The sequence below is a fragment of the Sciurus carolinensis genome, chromosome 12, assembly GCF_902686445.1.
Source record: "Sciurus carolinensis chromosome 12, mSciCar1.2, whole genome shotgun sequence".
Taxonomy (NCBI): Eukaryota; Metazoa; Chordata; class Mammalia; order Rodentia; family Sciuridae; genus Sciurus; species Sciurus carolinensis.
This window is the reverse complement of record NC_062224.1, coordinates 105,383,414-105,404,439: the sequence shown is the minus strand read 5'-3', so window position 1 is coordinate 105,404,439 and position 21,026 is coordinate 105,383,414. Positions and strand designations below refer to the sequence as shown.

The window sequence follows — 21,026 nt, the reverse complement described above, 5'->3', positions numbered from 1 at the left end:
AGAATCACTAAATCATCCCCTATTTGAATGGTTCTATATCTATAGGAGAGCCCAGTGTTTGGTGCCAGTGGGCAGGAAGAGCTCGCTAAGAGACTTGCTGAACTTGAGATCAGTCGGGAGTTCCTGAATGCTTTAGGAGATGATCAAGACTGGTTTGATGAAGACTTTGGATTGAGCTCTTCTCACAAGATCCAAAAAAATAAAACAGAAGAAACAATTGTACCTTTAATGGCAGAACCTAAAAGACCACCCCAGAAGCCATGTGAAACATTATTGGCAGTCCCACATACTGCAGAAGAAGTAGAAATTCTTGTACATAATGCAGCAGAAGAACTTTGGAAATGGAAAGAATTAGGCCATGACCTTCACAGCATTGGTATTCCTACAAAACTGCTTGGCTGTGCCACTAAGGGACTGGATCTAGAAAGCACTAGTAAAAGGGTCTACAAACAGGTATGTAACATGGAAGGACAATTTTAACTTTTAAACTTCTCACCCATTGTAATGTGAATTCTTAGTCATTTTGCTTAATTTTTCTCTATCAAGGCGGTTTTTGATTTAACAAAAGAGATATTTGAGGAAATATTTGCTGAGGATCCCAACTTAAATCAACCTGTTTGGATGAAGCCATGTAGAATCAACTCTAGTTATTTCCGACGAGTGAAAAATCCAAATAACCTTAATGAAATCAAGGTAAGTACAAGCTATAAAATATCTCCGTTTCTATTTGATTTCATGTATGCAGGTCTATAAAAAGTGTAAAAGCAGGTACTGTTCTATATTATTCAGGGTCTGTCCAATAGTGAATATTCAATAAATATTTGTTGATTCATTGATTCTATGAGCAGTAGGTCCAAAAAGAACCCTATATCTTCAAGCTTGCTAAATCTGATGGTCTTTTTTATCTATGTATATATGCACACACACACAATTTATGATATTTAAGGAAAATTTTTTAAATACCTAGGAAGATAAATTATTGCAACTTGTGTGTTTTTAGGTGACTATTTTGGAATTTAATGATAGATATAATGTTCTAGAAATACATATGAAAACATGCCATGTATTTGTCTTTTCAACGTGCCAGCCCTGGATACATATATGATACTTTTCCATCTTTGATGTTGGAGGTTTCTAATTGGTAATGTGGTTTTGAAATATAAAGGATAATAAGATGATATATAAAAATAATTGTAATTTTAGAAACCTCTGAAAAAATTGAGTGTTCAAAAGCTATAAGGACTTAAAAATTTTGTAGTCACATTGGTGACTATTGTCTATTCACGTTTCCTGACTTAGCAAGGGTTTCATTTCTAGAGCAGTGCTTCTCCAACTGTAATAAGCATCAAATTATCTGGGGATCTTGTGAAAATGGACATTCTTATTCAATAGGTCTGGGGTAGGAGCTGAAACTCTATTTTCCTGAGCTCCCAAGTGATACTGCTGCTGGTTTTAGTACCATTCTTGAGTAGCAAACCCCACCCCCTTTATATCCCATAGTACTAGGGATGGAACCCAGGGCCTCAGTATGCTGGGCAAGAGCCTTGCCACCGCATAGCCGTATCACTGTTCAAGTAGCAAGATTTTAGAGTTGTGTTTGCCAAGCTTTTTTGATCACAGAAATAGAAAACCTTTTAAAAATACTTTATACTGACAGAACACCAATAGATATTTATGATATGTATGTATACCTCATGAGTTGGCAAACTGTGGCCCTTGGGCTAAACCCAAGCTCACTGTCTTTTTATAAATATTTGGTGGACCACAGCCATGCCCATTTATTTACATATTATCTGTGGTTGCATTATTGGCACAGTGGTAGAGTTGAATAGTGGTAGCAAAGACCATGTGGGGGCTGCAGCTGTAGCTCAGTGGTAGAGCATGTGTAAGGCACTGGGTTGATCCTTAGCATCACATATAAATAAATAAATAAAGATATTTAAAAAAATAATAATATTTTTTTAAAAAGACCGCATGGCCCACAAAATCCTGAATTCCTTTGCAGAAAAAAATTTACTAGCCCTTAGCTTAAAGTAAATAGTTTTTTTTCAAAACACACTTGCATACTTCATTCCTTCCACCCTTCCACAGTTGATAAATTAATTCTTTTAATGCATTGTGTGTGTACTTGTGTGTAGGTGGGGAATGATGGGTTTTGGGGGCACAATAAGTAGTTCTAGAATCTTCTCAGATAATTCTGATTCATAAAAGTGTTCCTCCCCCTATTGAGATTTTTTTTTAAATTTTTTTAGTTGTGGATGGACACAATACCTTTATTTATTTACTATTATGTGGTGCTGAGAATCAAACTGGGTGCCTCACACGTGCCAGGATTGAGAATATTGTGGGGTTTTTTGCTGCCGTTTTACTTTTTAATTTGTTTAGAGCATTATAATTATACATAGTATTTGGGTTCATTTTGACAAAATAATACATGCAAGGCATTTGATTGCAATCCCCATTCTGTCCCCCTTTTCCTTCCCTCCTCCCTATTCCTGTTCTGCCTCCTCTCCTCTATTTATCTTCCTTTCACGACTTTATTTTTTTTTTTATTGATATTTTCTACATATATACGAGAATGTTGTTTTTTAACAGAAGCAACTTTGGTGGTAATAAAGCAAATTGAAATAAGATAGATAATATGCGAGCTCCAGTTTAGCATGCTCCCCACTAATTTTAGTCTCGAAATGGTATTTTGTAAAGTTGTTTTTTAAGGTGACAGTTAAGTTATTGTTAATAGTAAAGTTATGCTTCTCATACCTAAGTGTTTATCAATAGCTTTCAGTGTATGTAACATATTCAGATCTTGGTGCTTCAAAATAAAACTACTCCAGATAAAAGCTTGCATTTTTCTGATATAACATTGCTCCCAAAAATTTCTTTGGAATCTTTCTTTAGTTCAGATATTTATTTTATGCTTTCTTTGGTAGTATTATCAGCTGGGAGTTAGCTAATGGTGACTATTTGGGCAAAGGGAACTCCAAAGTGATTTCTTTCTTTACAGAATCTCAGTGGGTTTTACTTTTTTATGTTGTATAAAAAACAAAAACTCTTTTTTTTTTTTTCCCTCCCTGAGATGGAGTTTCACTATGTTGCCCAGGCTGGTTGCAGACTCCTGGGCTCATGAGATCATCCTGACTCAACTTCCTGTGTAACTAGGACCACAGGCCTCCCCACCTGACAAAATTTCTTAAAGAATAAAATCTGAGCATGGATGCTTTTCCTTTTAAATTTCTAAGTAGAACTGCAAGAGGAAGAAATTTACATGATCCTTTGTCATAAATATTTTAATCTTACCATCAATTTGTCTACTGCATTGTAAACACATAAATCTCAGGAACTTTGTTGTTCTTGTTTCATTCATTCCTTTGTTTCTGCAGAACTTCATAACAACTGAAGTACTCAAGTTGTTCAGTCTCAAAAAAGAGCCAAACCACAAAACTGATTGGCAGAAAATGATGAAATTTGGAAGAAAGAAAAGAGACCGAGTGGATCATATCCTGGTCAGTGTATACAACCAATTTTTATTTTGACCACATCTTCTAAAATCAAAATGTAGATAGATAGTGAAAGGAGAAAGGATGTAATTTATCTTAAGTCCATAATATTAAAATCTTAAAGGCTTCCTTTGCTTATTTCTACCCCTCAGTTTTGGAAGTTGCCTTCTTTGTATTTGGCAAGTGAATATTTCATTTAATCAAGAATATTTTATGGAGACCTTAAGAAATCAAAACTGTTTAATATAGTAAATTGAAGAGAGACCAGTGTGAATTCTGGATCCAGGGTATCAGAGTTTGAAAATCCCTGTTCTGCATTTGTGTAATCTTGGACAAGTTTACCTAACCTTTTATGCCCTATTTCTCTGTCTACAAAATGAAGATTATAATAAGTACTTGATCAAATTATTAAGAGGATTAAATGAGTATTTATATACAGTCATGCATTCCCTAATGATGGGGATATGTTCTGAGAAATGTGTCCTTAGGTGATTTTGTTGTTATGTAGACATCATAGAATGTACTACACACACCTAGATGGTCTGGGTCAGTCACTCTGCACCGCCTCTTGATGTAATCAGGAGACAAGGTGAACACAAGCTGTACGAGGACAACATGGCCTACTGTGTTACAGTAAACCTTTTATGATTTTTTTAATAAGTAGAAGGGAATATACTCTAAAATAGTGTTAAAGAATAGTATTATAATTGTTTAAGCCAGTAGCAGTCATTTATTATCATTATTAAGAATTATTTACTATTCATAATTGTATGAGCTATACTTGTATATAACTGGCAGCACAGTATGTTTGTTTACACTAGCATAACCATAAATATATGACTTTGCTAAGGCCATGATGTCACCAGGCAATAGGAATTTTATAACTCCATTTTAATATTATGGGACCACCATCATACATGTGGTCTGTCATTTACCAAAACATCATGATGCAGCACATGACGACATGTGTGAAGCACTTTGAATAACTAGCTCCCCGTACATAACTCAGTAAATATTAGCTGTTCCCATCTCGTCATTACCCAGAATTTTAACTGGGTAGAATTTACTTGGTTTTTGAAATATATTTAAACATTAGAAAGTGTTTTATCAAAAAAAAAAAAAGAAAGAAAGAAAGAAAGAGAAGAGACACATTATCTTTTATCCTTTCTTCCCTAAAAAAGAATGCTAAGTAGTAGCAAACCTTAGGAGATTCAGGTTAACCTTTTGTATAGTGCTTAAATTTATGAATCTTCCTCATAGATGCACCTCTCTAGAGCTTCATTTACTCAGTAATAACTATATTAGATGACTTTTTTTTGTGTTTTGCAGTTTATCATTCTCTTTGTGATCCCCGCAATAATTGTATGAGCTGGAAAGGACTAATGCTATTTTCTGTTTTATAAATGAAGAAATTAGATTTAAAGATGTTAAATGACTTGTCTAGCAAATAATAACCAAGATTTTAACCACCTAATTCTTCATAGATCTTTGCCTCTCAAGAAGGTGAATTTATTCCATGTTTCTACAGTGTTTTAAAGTTTGAATTTTTAATTTCCAAGTGTGACTCCCTTCATTTCTTAGGCATTAAAAAAACATGTTAAAAGACATTCAGCTAACCTGTCAATTAAATTGGTCATATCCTCTGTAAATTACCTCTATGTACACATTAAATCAAGAATTCTGCTCATTAAGGACTGATGTTTAAATGGTAAACAAAACATAGACACTGCCTTAATGGATTTCCAGTTTGCTAACAGAAACTAGCCCATAGTATATAATTTACATAAGTGTGTAATTATAAATTAAGCACTAAAAACAGAAGAATAAGGTGCTGTTGTAAAAGCATAAACCAAAAGAAACTGATCCTGAGGCAGGCTTCCCTGAAGAAATGACATTGAACTCAAATCTTAAAAATGAATAAGCTTTGCTGGAAACAGTGGCACGCACCTGTAATCCCAGCAGCTCAGGAGGCAGAGGCAGGAGGATCAAAAGTTTAAAACCAGCCTCAGCAATTTTAGGAAGGCTCTGAGCAGCTTAGTAAGATCCTGTCTTTAAAAAGCAGGGGCTAGGGATGTGGCTCAGTGGTTAAGAAGCACCCCTGGATTTAATCCCTGGTACAATAAAAAATAAGAAGAAAAATAAGCATTAACTGAGCTCTGTGGTAGAGACAAGAATGACTCAGGGAGAGCAAACCACAGTTGAAAGACCACAAAGCGTCCGTGTAGCTGGAGAGGGAGGAGGTAGCTTAAGGTAAGCTAGAAAGGTTCAGGAGAATCTGTATCGTGCAGGACTTTTTTAAGCAATATTAAGGGTTTGGGATTTTATCTTGAAAGCAAGGAGCTTAAGCATGAATAATTATAAGATTAGATTTGCAGTTTTTAAAAATCATGGAGGAACTGGGCTCAGTGGCACATGCCTATAATGCCAGCTGCTCTAGAGACTGAAGCAGGACTGAATCATAAGTTCAACGCCAGCCTGGGCAACTTAGGGAGACCCTGTCCCCAAACAAAATTTTAAAAGGGACTGGGGATGTAGCTCAATGGTGGAGTGCCCCTGAATTCAATCCCCAATATCATAAAATTAAAAAAAAAATTCATAGAGGAGTGCTTCAAAAGAAACAATAATAGGAAGGAACAAAGATACCAAGAAGGTATTAGAGGTGAAAAGTGGCTGCTTAGGTGTATTAAAGTAAAATGCCTTAGATAAATTTATCTTGAGCACATGTCAAAATAAAGTAAGAAACTAGCATAGGTAGCATACAGTTCAAAATAACATACGAGGCAAAGACTTAATACATAAGACTTTCAGCTAGTTCCAGACTTTCACTTCATGAGATTATAAAAATGCTATTTTGACAGTGGAAGGATTAGGAAGGATTAAATATATTGAAGTGGGCAGGGCAGCAATTTGGAGCCATCTTCAGACTTGATTATTAACCAGAAATAACAAGTAATATATATAAGAAGTGAGTAGTAAGCAAATAAATCTATGGCTCTTTATTAAATGTATCAAAAACAAACTTTGGATTATACAGAGGGGAGTTGGGAGAGGAGTGGGGCAGTGGGGATGGGAAGGACTGTAGAATGAGACAGATATTATTACCCTATGTACATGTATGGAAAAAAATTTTAAATAAATTAAAAATAATAAAAAATAAAAATATGTTAGTGGATAAGCAGAATAAAAATATCTAAATTATGACATCAATAACAGTGTATATGTGGGGAAAAATAAAAGAGGAGTGATTTTTTTATGTGATTGAAGTCAAGTTGTATCAGATTAAAATAGAATATTATTATAGCCAAAACTTGCTAACCTGGAAAAGTTCAGTCTCTTAAGGGACTTTGGACATTCCTGTTTTCATCTATTGTTTGTGATAATTTCTGTTGATTGTTTTATTCTGTGAAGACAGTTTTCTTGCCTTTATTTCAAACTTTGTGCAGACTGCCACACTCTGATTTGAAGTATGTAAAAATTAAAATGCTCTGGAATCATATAACTTTTACCTCAATTGAAAAAAAAAAAATGTACCAAAAACAGGGTATTGTACCCTGACAGTGGAGACTTTCAGCAAATGCCAAATAGTCAGCTAAGCAGAGACATTTCTCCAGTAGTTATCAGAGAATTCTCAAATATTAAACAAAATCTTTCTCGTGCAAGTATAAGATTATTATAGCTCAAGTGAGGTAATGCCTGTGCATAAGAATTGAAGAGATTTAGCAATTGGTAAACAATAATAAAATATGTATTATATAAAATTCCCTTTAATGGTTATAAATTTTTTTCCAACCTTGAGGGTTGACCTATGTATGTTAACTTTTTGCATGAACTCATTCTTTTTTTTTTTTTAAGTTTATTTTTCAGACTACATTTTGATTCATTGTACACAAATGGGATACAACTTTTCAATTTTATGGTTGTACACAATGTACATTCACACCATTCATGTAATCTTCATGTTTAGTGAAATGATAACAATAACTTCTTGAGCTAATTATTAACAAATGCTAAGTAAACTAGCCTCCTCTCTTACTATTAGATTTGGTGGACCTATCATTTACAAACTCTCATTTTGGAGGAAATGAGATTTAGAACAACTATTTTTTTATAATACATAAAACAAAAATTTTTCCTTAGGTACAACAAAAAATACTCTTCAAAAATTGAAATTGTTAAAAAGTTTTTCAAATATATAAAATAGCCATGGTCATTTTAAAAAGTTAGCAAATTCTGGTTAATCAAAAGAAAATAAGCATGATAATCCTACTACCTGAATAACTGTTAATATTTCTGTATATAGATTTTGAGTCTCTTATAGAGAGAATAATTTTAAACTGGGATTATAGTTTTATTTTTGAAATATAATTTTTTTACCTAACAAAATGTGGACATTTTGCCTTAACATTAAATGTATTTTATATTATTTAAAAGTCACTGTATGTGAGCAGTAGTTCTCAAGTTTAAATAAACAACTTTATTCTAATTTTTTTGTGTGGAAGTACAGTAGTCCATGTAGTAGACGTGTTATTAATTTAACCAGTCAGTAATGTTTTTGCTCTTTTAAACTGTTACAATAAATCTTATGATTTATCTTTGCACGTATTGACAGTAGTTTCCTTAAGATATTCCTAAAAAGAATTGCTGTTAAGGTATATGCAGAATGTTAAGATGTTTGTATGTGTTGCCAAATCTTTTTCGAGAAAAGCTGTTCCAGTTGTATACACTAAACAGCACCAGGAACGATGACTTTCACCTTTGCAGTACTAGCTATTATCAAGTTCTTTTCATCTTAACTAGAAGAATTTTGCCCTCTATAATTTTGGCTTTTTTTTTTTTTTTTCTTTTTCAAATTTCATTGGCAGTTTTTCTACCATTTTTCTAACTCTTTTACATGTTTAATTATGAAATATTTCACGAATATGGAATATGGTAGAAAATAATATGGAAACCATTATTTCTGCCTCCCTCTCCTTCTTTATGAGCTCAGTTGCCATCTTTGTAAAGTGCATACTTTAGTATTTCATTAACTTTAGGTCTTTCATGTAAACCATGTATTTATCTGAAAAGGTTTTTATTTCAACTCTTGGCTTTTGAATGATATTTCAACTGAGTGGAGAGTTTTTAATTTGATCATTGTTTTTCTTGAGTGGTTCGAAAGTTAACTCTTTTATTGTAATCTGACCTCTCTTCTTGCTCTTAAGAAATCTACTCGCGTAGTCCTTTATAGGGAATTGGTCTTTTCTTTTGGGTTTCCATTTAAGATTTTATGAGTGTGCGTATTTTATAATTCCTCTGGTTGTGTTTAGATGTGGATATATTTATTTATCCTGCTTTAAACTCACTGTGCTTACTGAATCTATAAAATTCATATCTTTACTCAATTCTGAAAATTTTGCAGCTATGACTTCTTTTGCTGTTGTTTTTTAAACATATTCCAAGAGTTTTCCAAATTTTATTTATAAGCAATATTTGTATATTGTAGTTCAAAAGGAAAAAAAAAAACCAAGAGAACACAGGTTCTCTTTTGAACATGTTTAACTTGAGATATCTAATAGACATCCAAGTGACAATATTGATTAGGCAATCACATGTTTGAGTCTGAAGTTCAAGCAAGAGTCCTCTACCACTGAGCCACACCCCCAGCCCTCTGTCTTTGAACTCTTTGATAAAAACTATTCTAACAGGTGTGAGGTGATATCTCATTGTGGTTTTAGTTTGCATTTCCCTAATGACTAATGATGCTCAGCATCTTTTGTATGCACCTATTGGGCATCAGTTGATGTTTGTTCAGATACTTGGCCCATTATTTAATTAGGTTTTTGTTTTCTTACTGAGTGAATGATGTTCCTTATATATTTAGAATTTTAACCCCTTATCAGACGCATGGCTTGCAAATGTTTTCTCCCATTTTATGTTTTGTCTCTTGGTTAATCATTTCCTTGTGGAACAGAAGCAGCTTTTTAGTTTGATGCAATCCCATTTGTTTTTATTTGCTTTGTGTTCTTGGGATCAAATCCAAAATATCATTGCCAGACCAATTTTACAGAATTTTCCCCCTCTTTTTTCTTCTAATAGTATCAGGACTTATAGTATCAGTGTCAGTTTTCTGTATGTGGATCACCATTTTTCCCAACACTATTTATTGAAGAAATTGTCTTTTCCTCCTCATGTGTTCTTGGCACGTTTGTCAAAAACCAATTGACCATCAATCCCTAGTACACACCCACTCCCCACTCACCCCCGCAAAAATCAACTGCCTGTAAATGTGTGGATTTGTTTCTGGACTTTCTATCCTATTCCATTGGTCAGTATGTCTGTTTTTATGCCAGTACCATGTTGTTTTTATTACAGTTTCTTTATAATGTATTTTTGGTTTTTAAATTTTTTTATTTTTTAATGTAATTTTTTTTAAAGTCAGGTAATGCAATGCTTCTGTCTTTGTGGCTTTTTCCCTGCTCCAGTTTGTTTTGGCTACTTTGAGTCTTGTGATTCTGTATAGATTCAAACCTTCAAGCCTCAAGTTTTTAGTTCTACAGATATTTATTTATTTATTTATTTAACTTATTTATTTTTTTTTTGCGGTGGTGGGGATTGAACCCAGGGCCTTGTGCTTTCGAGGCAAGCACTCTACCAACTGAGCTATCTCCCCAGTCCTCTACAGATATTTTAACAACATTGACACAGGTGCTTTAAAATGGATTGGAAATCATAATCTAGAGCTTATATATTTATTATCATTAAGTTTGAAATACAGATTATCCTATGAATAGGATACTGGGACAATATAGTATCATCACATGTAGTACACAGATATTTCTTGAAATCCAACAAATTTATGATATCAGTCTTGTCTTTGTTCACAAATTAAATAATCCATGCATTTATAATATACATCTCAATTATTTGAGTGAGAAAAGGCCAATACCATTTTTTAACCTCTAATAGAAGTGGAATGTTTGGAAACCAAGCAGTCATGTTTATCCACCCCACCACTGAAATTGTTATAGGTTCCACTACCTTTGGTTGAGGCTCTGCTCTTTCCATTGTTGAACTTTGCTGAGGGGTTCTACCGTATCATAGTTCATATCAACAAAGTCACATTTATTCCCTAATCATTTTATAATATAATGAGGATTTCATTATTTGTATCAAACCTATAATCATTTGGCCCTCTTCCTTGATTTTTCTTCCGTGTTGTCAGTTTCAGAGGAGACTTTTAAGGTCTGTTTTCCCTCATGGTGTCTGCAGCTTGTAATCCGATATTTCAAAGGTATGCCAACAAGTCATAAACAGTTAATAAATTGTTGGAAAAAAAGCATGATTGTTGATTCTTTACCACTTCAAGCATTTGTAGAACTACCTGACTCCCAGGCAAAAAGATCATCCTTGGGTCCTTCTTAAACACTTTCTCAGGAAAACAAATCAAAGTTATAGCAACATCCTTATAACTCCACACAGTGCCCAGAATCATGACCAAGTCTTATGGGCTTCTCTCCTATAAATCGTTTTAGCAAATTCTGTCCATAATATCTGATAATCATATTACCCATGTTTCATCCAGTTAGCATAGAGAACTATTTATGCTAGTTCTTTACACTGTCTATAGCTTATGGAAACTAACCAGATATGGTGCAATACCCACAGATTACCAACAGAAGGTGGCATTTATTACCCACCTTATTATCATCAGCTACTAACAAAACAAGAGTGCCGAAGCAGCAAAAACTCTGTCTCTCAGTAGAGTTTCAGCCTCAGCCAATTTGTGGCTTGTGACATAGGATCGTGGAGAATAAGTACTCTTGTCTCATTTCTGGAAGTGCCTTCCATTGGGCAAGTTCAGAGAGAAAACCTGGTCCTTAACAGTCAGCCTCTTAGAACTCAAGGTAGGATAGAGAGGGGCAAAGATGAATTTTGATGTACAAACTGAGAATGGGGCAGGTGGGTTTCATTTCTGCATCCCAGAATGTCTATGGTAGTACACTGCAAATTACTTTGAGGTATACATTGTCCCAGTATCCCATCTATAGGACAGGTATTTTCCACCATTAATAATTTGAAATATAGTGCATTCCCCAAAATAAAATGATACTTTCATGAATGCATTTCTTATATTTTATATCAGTTCATCCACATAGTATCTTAGTCAGTTGAACATTTAGTAGAAGTAACTTTTAAAGCAGTTTGGGCCATTTTCAAAATGAATTTTAAAATATTTTAAAACATTCTAATTACCCTATTGTCTCAAAAGAATAGACCTCTACAAACATGATAATTATTTCAAAGTTACTATAAGTGCTATATTTGTTGCTCAATTTAAGTTTTTATAGATGTTCCACATCTGGAACAATGCAACAAAATGAGTTAAAGATTTTTTTTTCCTATTTCAGTGAAAAAAACTGATATTGGAATTTTGATAGGGATAGTATTGAATCTATAGATTGCTTTGAGTACTATGGACATTTTTACATTATTCCAGTCATGAAAATGGGTTATCTTTCCATTTATTCGTGTTTTCTTTAAATTCTTTCATCAGTGTTTTATAATTTTCAACTTACAGATCTTTCTCCTCCTTGATTAAATATACATTTAAGTTTTGTTTCTGTTGTAAATGGGATCGTTTCCTTAATTTCTTTTATTAGTGTATAGAAATTTTGTAGGTTGAATTTTGTACCCTGAAACTGTACTGAATTTGTTTATCAGTTTTCACAGGGTTTTTTGGGTGGATCTTTAGTTCTTCTGATCATGTCATCAGTAAATAGAGACGTTTTCACTTCTTCCTCTTGCCTAGTTGCTGTGGGTAGGACTTCTAGTACAGTGTTGAAGAGAAGTGGTAAGTGTGTCTCCTGATCTCACCCTGATCTGAGAGAAGAGCTCTCACTTACAGCTCTGGGTTCATCATGTGGGGCCTTGACTGTGAAGTACATTCCCTCTACCTCTAATTTCTTCAGAGTTTATATCATGAAAAGGATGTTGAATTTTGTCAGATGATTTTTCCACATTTATTGACATGATCATATGATTTTCATCCTTTATTTTGTTAATGTGACATCATATTTACTGATTTTTTTTTAATATATAAAACTATCCTTCCATCACAGAAATAAATCTCACTTGATCATGAGCTGTGATTCTCTTATAAAACTAAAGCTTTTTTTTTTTTAGTTGTAGATGGACACAGTACCTTTATTTTAGGTATTTATTTTTATGCAGTGCTGAGGATCAAACCCAGTGCCTCATGTTTGCTAGGCAAGGGGTCTGCCACTGAGCCACAACCCCAGCCCTTATCAAACTAAATCTTAATTGCCCTTTTAAAATTCTTGTAATGTGATTAATTATTATACCAAACATTTCTTAATAAACAGTTGCTTCTTTCAGATTAAGAAAATACATATTTTGATTGTTGCTTAGGCTGACATGTGTTTAGTCCTTATTTGAAGTGATTGGAATACAGAGAGAGATTTTTAGATGTAAATACCTCTGCTAACAGAAAAGAAAGATCTTTCCCCCAGCTCTAGTTGTCATTAACCCCTTCACAAACAAAGGCAATAATTTACATCTTAAGTTTACTAAGAATTTGAGGTATTTTTAGTAGTGAATTATCAAAGTATATATGATATGTGATGATTAACAAGTAATTAGACCAACTTTTTTATGTCCTTTATATATAATGGCCTTAGAAAATCTTCCTACTAGTGGTATAATTGCACTTAACATGACAAAACCTGTTACAAAATCACCTAATGACTGAATCCTCTTTATAATCTGTGATCTGCTAAGATTCTTGTCAGCTGCTGAATTTTTGCTTATCACTAATAAGCTGTTTCTCATGGTAAGCCTAAATTGGTTTTCACACAGTTACAGTTTTCTATACCCTTTTGAAGAACCTATCATGTTTCACTTGGGTCTTTACTCCCTATTAAAATATTGATATTCTTTCTCACGTCTGATGTGATTTTGAGTCTCTTCAGCATTATCATCTCTTCATTAGTGTTCCTCTTCAAATACAGTGCTCACAGATGGACCTAATGACACATGCCTGTAATCCCAGCTACTCAGGAGGCTGAGGCAGGAGGATCACAAGTTCAAAGCCAGCCTCAGCAATTTAGCAAGGCCCTAAGCAACTTAGCGAGACCCTGTCTCAAAATAAAAAGGGCTAGGGATGTGGCTCAGTGCTTAAGTGTCCCCGGGTTCATTTCCTGGTACCAAAAAAACAAGTAAACCTCAAACTGTTTAAAATCAAAGACATCCTTTCAGTATTCAATAAAATATCTGTATATTGGATAGTTATGTAGCATCTTCTGTTTGCACTGTCCTGGTCACTAGGAAATTGTAAATAAACAAAGAATTCTTGGGGAGCTCACACCCTAGTGGGAGAGTAGATACACAGAATACATTTCAGTGTGGTAATTGCTGTAATGGAATAGAAGCAGGTTCGAATGGGAGTACAGTGGAAAGCTCCTGTGCCCTCCAGGCAGAGGCTTCCTTCCAGGTTACAGCTGTCCTTTAGTCAAAAAGTGAAGATCCACCTAACACCTTTTTTCTCTTTCCCCATCTTGTTCCCAAGGGCTGGTATAAGACCCTGGCATCTGCCTGCCGAAATCAGCCTGTGTGTTCTGTTTACCACATTTCTCCAGAAAAGAAAGAAAGGAAGTTGTCATTAGTCTGACTTCAATGTAATTTATTTGTTTACATGCTTTATATTTACACACACACACACCTCTGCAGGAGTATATGTGTAATAGAGTTTGATAGACTCTGAGCACTAGAAATAAAAAATAGAGACAGATTTGCAAACTTAGAAATTCCTTCATTGTTATCATTGAAATTACAAGTTTGGCTTTGAACTTTCTGATAACCAGAGCAGAAAGGGAAACATCATATAGTTCTCACTGAGAAAGAAACTGTTCCTTTTCTTTCTTTTTTTCAAGTGTGAAAAGATTTTCCTTAGAATACTGTTCCCTAAATTTTGTTTTTGTTGTGTTTTGTTTTGGGGGTTTTTTGAGGGTTTTTTGGTACTGGGGATTGAACTCAGGGGCACTTAACCACTGAGCCACATCCCCAGCCGTAAGCAGTGCAACTTTGGGCAAACAGATTTACTGAGGATATGAAGTCATTTGTGCATACCCTCCTCAGCTTTCCCAAACCAGTTCTCTCATCACCAGTTTGAGATGTGTCAGGTTGTTTTTATAGCTCCCTTCAGTCTCTTGGTGGGTCGGTAGGTATTGCTTACACATCCACACAACGTAATCCTGTGGAAGTAAATCTAGGAAACACGAGTTAAACAAGTGTCTTTACTGGTGACCTCTCTTTACTGGTGAGTACATTGTAAATCTCCCAGAGGGAGTTCTGTTAAACTTATTTGGCTGTAGAACCCCCTTTTGATGGCACCATCTGTTCTGTGGAGCATAAATTAGGAAACAGAGGACTGAATATGTACATACCCCTCAAACAGCGGTCCTCAAAAAGAAGGAATATGACAGCACCTTGAAATACGTTTGTCAGCCCCAGCTAAGGGTAACATGTTGGATAACACATTCTCTCCCCTCCCCTCCCCTCCCCTCCCCTCCCCTCCTCCTCTTCTCTCTCTCTCTCTCTCTCTCTCTCTCTCTCTCTCTCTCTCTCTCTCTCTCTCTCTCTCACATCTCAGGATGATGTGGTCTCTTTCTCCCAAGTCTTCTCATTTTCTTATAATGAAACCAGAGTACTAGTTCCCCACACTGCCTTTTTTGAGATGAAACTATGATTGGTGCAAACCAAGATCTTGTTATCACTTTCCAGCTTGGTTAGACTTATGATTAGGACCCCTATCACAGAAATTAACTTTGCTGAATTTGTGACTAGATCAAGGTTTGCCATTACTTTATACCTGGCCTCCATCCCACTTAGAATGTATAAGAAACCTAACACATTTCTTTTTGTAAAGTCATGTTTTAAAATGTATTATAAATAAGCAATACATCTTGAACCATTATTTCTATTTTGATTAGTTTTCACTTAACTAGGAACTCCCAAATTATAAAATGCAAAAAGAGCAGGTGTTATAACAGTGATTTTTTAAAAAATAAACTCAAGCAGTATTACATTTTTAAAATATACTAATGAATATTAAATGTTATCAATTTAGAATCATGCAGTATTTGTTTTGGATATACTCAGAATTATAAATTTCTTGTATCTAACTTTTGTCATCTTTTCCTCTCAAATTCCTGTGCATATATCATTCTATTAGCATAGACAACATACTTAAAATCTGTAATATCTATAAAATACAGGAATATTGTCAAATTGAAATGTAGTTTTGAAGCCATTTTTATTTTATTCTGCATTTGAGTTTTTCAAGCTCTTTGCAGTTTTAAAAGGAATATTGACAATAGCATATAAATCACTGTTTTTCTCTGACTTACTTCCTTGGGCTGTGATGTGACTACAAAGTCAGCAAACAAAATTAATTTCCTAACTTGTGTGTGACCAGGATTTTCCAACTTCTTTGTCTTCTAAACTCTAGGTACAGGAACTCCATGAGGAGGAGGCACAGTGGGTGAACTATGATGAGGACGAGTTGTGTGTGAAGATGCAGCTGGCGGATGGGATCTTTGAGACCTTGATCAAAGATACTATTGATGTTCTGAATCAGATCAGTGAAAAACAGGGGAGAATGCTACTTGTGTGACATCTTGCAAATAAATTGAACACTGAGTGCTAACATGAGTCCTGGGCCTTTCTGCCTCCTGATAGACACCCCATCTCCATCATAGCAAGAGTGCTTCCGGACCTTGCAACTGTTCTTATGGACTGCTGGTTTAGAACTCATGAGACAATGCAGTATATCTGGTATTACAGCCTTTGCCTTTAGAGACTGTCCACTGGATCACTTGGTTATTTTTGATGGGCAGGGTCACACTCCTGATGTTGAGACAGTGTAACCCTATACCTCTTGTTAGCACCCTTACTAGATCTCTGAAGAGGGCTGAGAACACCAGACGTACCTCTGAGCTTAGACAAGGGTGTCACTCCTTGAGTCTGCAGTCAGGCAAGCAAGATATATAGATCAATCCATCATATTTATTTTTGAAATGTAATCCTGGTCTATACCTACCATGAAAGTCATAAATGGACATTATAGTATTAAACAGTATTAAACTCTTAACCACTTCTAAAATAGGCATGTTTAGTGTCTGCCTATTTCACTTTCTGAAGTTTATTCCATTGCTTTTTGAAGACCATTTCCTTGCATTATTGCAGTTGAGCAGCACCAAGTGGACTGTGAAGTTAACAGAAATAAATGGTAGCCTTGCTTTCTGAGCACCACCTAAAGAACTGTAAACCTTTGCATATACTTATGTTTCCTGTCTGGGCATGAAAACAGAGAAATGCCCCCACTGAAGACTGGCTCAAAGGACTGCTGCAGGGCTGGTTCCTCTGCCCCTTGTCTTACCCCTGCACTTTTCTTACTCGTCCTGAACCTCTACCAGCTGCTCCCAGAATCAGATACTCAGGACCATCTCAGGCATCCAGGCATGGCAAAAGTGGAAATAATTCATTTTGGCCTTCAAACTTTCAACTCCCATCTCTCCCCAAGAAGTCAGAGACGCTGTTACTTGAATGATTTAGGAAATGAGTGTGTGCACCAAAGACAAAAAGATATTGTCTGTAGTTTGTGTGCTTGTTTTGCTCTATGGAACTTTTTTTTAATTTATTTTAAGATAAATTATTAAGTTGAAAATGTGCATCCCTATTCAGAAGTGGAATTCTTCTCGTAATAGTTAAATCTCTGTCTTGAAGCTTCTATGGTTCATAGTCTTTGCACAGGAAACCTATGGTTTTAACAAACCCCATACATATATGGAAGAAGTCAGTTAAATTCATTGAAAAGAAGATGAGCTTTTCCAAGATCACCTGCAGTAACCGGAATGGAATAAATGATTTAAAGGCACTGTAAAATTTAATTCTGCCTCTCTCGCAGCATTGCTTCTCACAACTATTACCTGTATCTGAAACAAATCGAGACTCCAGCTGCTACATTCGAGCATACAAGATGCTCTCCTGGGACCTCAGTACCTGCCTTCCTGCCTGGTTCCTCTGAATCAGTCCCCTCCCTCTTCACGTAATCTAGAAGAATGTGGATAATCTTAGGCGTGAATGTAAATGCCTTAACCTTGAAGGTCCTGATTAGAAGCATGGTATAAAACATCCACTGGATTCATAGTTAACAAATATCCTGGAATGTTCTAGCTTCAAAATGTGTTAGAAAAACCCCAAAGATGGTATAATCTTTTCAGTGTGCACATTTGTTCATTTCTGCATCTTTCCTCCACACTTGCCTTTACGTCTTAAGTGTCTCACTATGCACACATCCGTTCATCTTCGGTTTCACCCTGTCATTACAAGAAACTTCCTGAAGTAATCATTGGAATATTTGCATTTTGCACAGTGACTGGTGTGATAGCTCTTGACAAATAAGGAAAGCACTGAAATATTGTGGTTGGGTCTGGGGAAGTGCTCAGATTGATGTATTACCAGCATTTCTTCTGGGCCTTTGATGTTGAGCTGTAGTCTTGTAGCCATAATGAGCAAAGTGACTAAGAGAAGCAAAGGTTTCTCGGGGTTATTAACCAGTAGTGTGGAAATATTATTTTCATGTGGCCAAGGAAAAGCAAAGACATTTCTTTCCACTTTGGTTACTTGGCAACAGAAACATCGTATCAGCATCTTTTGGCTGTTTGTAGGATCACATTGTCCTTATAATACTGAAACTACAGCTGCTGTAAATTTTTTATAAATGAGTATCAAAGTACTATAATAGGAATCTAGTTGTTTTTCTACATCTTCATTATTTGGACCTGAAGTCAGTTTTTAATAAAAAAGTTTATCTTTTACTCTTTATGACATTATGACTCCAGGGAAGGAGAAGAGTGCTGCTGTAAATCCATGGCGGCAGCAGTGTGGACTTGGGGTCCCGGGGAGAAATGCTGCCAAGATCGCAGCACTGGCGTCCTGCCCTCCGCCAGCTGTCTCCGCCACCCAAGAGTCCTGGGCTCCAGAAGAGAGGCAGGAGAGTCCGTCTTGTTGCTAGAAATGATCATCCATAGTTTGGGAGCAGAGAACAAAGGAATTTATAATGAACAGATTTCTTATTATTTTAATTATTTGGATCTAATTGAAGTAGGTTTATTGCTAGGGTTAGGAATGGTAAACATGAATACCCAGCCGCTCGTTCCGTACTGGGATCTTTTTAATCAAACTCTGCCTCTTAACCAAGAACCTAAAGAGTCCCTCTTTCTAGTCTTCGCTCCTTATCCCCACAACCCATCCTCTTTCGGTCTTCATAATTCCTCTAAGAAAAAGATCTTTGCATCAGCAGTAATATCTTTTAGAATAGCACTATCAGAATTTAGTAGTAACCAACATGTAGGCTTCAGATTTACTTCTGAGTCCAAAACAATTTGTGCTCTCCAGGGCAGTCGACTCTGGGTTAAATAAGTACAGGGTATAGATTCCCTCTTCAGGTCTAAACAGGAATTTTTACTCTAGGGAAAAGTGGGAAGAGCTCAAAAGTAGTTAATAAGGAAGGTAATTTGTTTTTCTTTTACCTAAAAGAAAAGAAAATTCCTTCTGTGACTACAGGTCTCTGAGAAATTATCTTTCAAAAGAGATTTCGTTGCTCATCAGAGTGTTGTGGCCTATTATTGATAAAAAACAATTTTGTTCACTTTCTTGTCTTGAAAAAAAGTGGCCTTAGCTTTTTGCAATACTTGAATAAAGTGTGTACTCGCAAAAGAATTTCTGTAGCACAGCGTTAGAGACTCATAACTTTTCTGCAAGAAATTCAAACTTACATCTTCCTTTTACTACCTTAAAAATACTAGTGAATAAAACATTAATTCAAAGAGCAAGCGATAGAAACTACAATGATGTTTAATGCAAATTGTAGGAATTTACATGTTTACAAACCATCTTAAACTGGTTGTGCAGCAATTCAATAAAATATCTTTGTATTATAAAAATGTGAAGAAAAATGTAAACTGATGTAAAGGAGGTACTGTCATTTTAATTAACCTATGTTTAATAGCTTTTCCTTCTGGACTTTGCAAAGCCTTCTTGGTAAACACATTGCAAAGCATTCTCTGGGAGGTTTGGCCTCCTCGTGTGTACTGTACTGTGCAGACATGAAAAATAAACCCGTTTACTGTGTATGTGTAAATCGCCTGTCATCGGGCATTTCCAGCCAATAGTCACATCCAGTGCAGCTCTGCACAGAAGACTTGGGGTGTGGTTTGTAAGTATGACCTGTAAAATAACTGGGAGAAATTCCCATGTATACCTGTGTAAATAGATTTGTTAACTAAAATGTACTTTAAGAAAAGAAAATCTGTAAATAAACTGATTTATAAGTTAATTTCATGTCAGGTGTTCATTTTTTCGCTCAGAAACCAAGTTCAGAAAAGGAGTTCTCAGACAATTCAGTTCTTGTTGATTTCTCATTGGGTTGCAGGGCACTCAGACTTGGGCAGTAGGATTGGGTGAGCTGTTCATGCTGCATACAAGTAGTGTCATCACTTTGACAGATGATCACTTATTCCACAGATTTCATTTTACACCACTTCGGTGTTCTTGGCCCTGTGTTTACTGAGTGCTAGGGATATAGCAAAGGGGACAGACATGGTTCTTGGCCTAATGGAACTTGGAGTCTAATGAAAGCAAATCACTGAAAAATAACGTAAGGGGCTGGAGATACAGCTCAGTGGTGTTTGCCTCACGTGTGAGGCCCTGGGTTCTGTCCCCAGTCTTGCAAAAAAATAAAAATAATAATTTGAAAAGCAGTGCATGACAAACTGTAACAAGTGCTGCAAAGGAAGCAAACACAGGGTTATAGACTATCTTCTGAAAGGGTAGGAGAGAGTTCCCTGGTAACTTAACAACTTCGTGTTTTTTGAGATGGGGATCTCGCTCTGTCATCCACGTTGGCCTTTAACTGAGTTCACTCAATCCTGCCTCGACCTCCCAACTAACTGAGGCTATAGGCATGGCCCACTGCACCCAGTTTATTACTTTGTTTCTAACATTAATGGGCTTCTTCTAATTCATGGCAGATGCCATTTCTCACAAAGACTTGAATTTTGTTCACCCTTCCCAAAATAACATGTATGGAAAAGTCATGCATAATTAAGTGGGCCACAGAGAAGAGCAGCCAATGGATGACTAGGCAGCGGAGGGTATAATTTATTTCTGGAAATGAGCTTAGAGGAGAATGGAGGCAGATGTGTAGAAGAATGAAAGAATTCCAAGGTCAGAAATGTGCAAAAAATGAATCACCTCTGGTTCAACCGATTAGAAGAAGCAACTACTCTTTAACCTAAATTCTAGATGCCTCCTGATGGTCATGCTGCTACACCTTTAACCCTTACCCAGCTGTGAACAGTAAGGAAATTCTCAGAAAACCACTGACCCCAAATGGCAGCAGATTCTAATTCTTCAACTCATGAAGAGCAGATATTCCTACCATGTGCCAGAATCTGTGGTTGGTGTTAA

General features: G+C 35.6%; 1 protein-coding gene across 1 annotated transcript in view; it reads left to right on the top strand.

The window, feature by feature from the left end:
• Cep350 (centrosomal protein 350) overlaps positions 1-19,887 on the top strand; it is a 144,478-nt gene extending 124,591 nt beyond the window's left edge. The window contains exons 35-38 of the mRNA XM_047520182.1: positions 46-453; positions 547-693; positions 3,381-3,503; positions 16,003-19,887. Coding sequence (XP_047376138.1) covers positions 46-453; positions 547-693; positions 3,381-3,503; positions 16,003-16,167 — 843 coding nt within the window. The 3' untranslated portion in view covers positions 16,168-19,887. The remainder of the gene's footprint in view (positions 1-45; positions 454-546; positions 694-3,380; positions 3,504-16,002) is intronic.
• Positions 19,888-21,026: the final 1,139 nt, after the last annotated feature.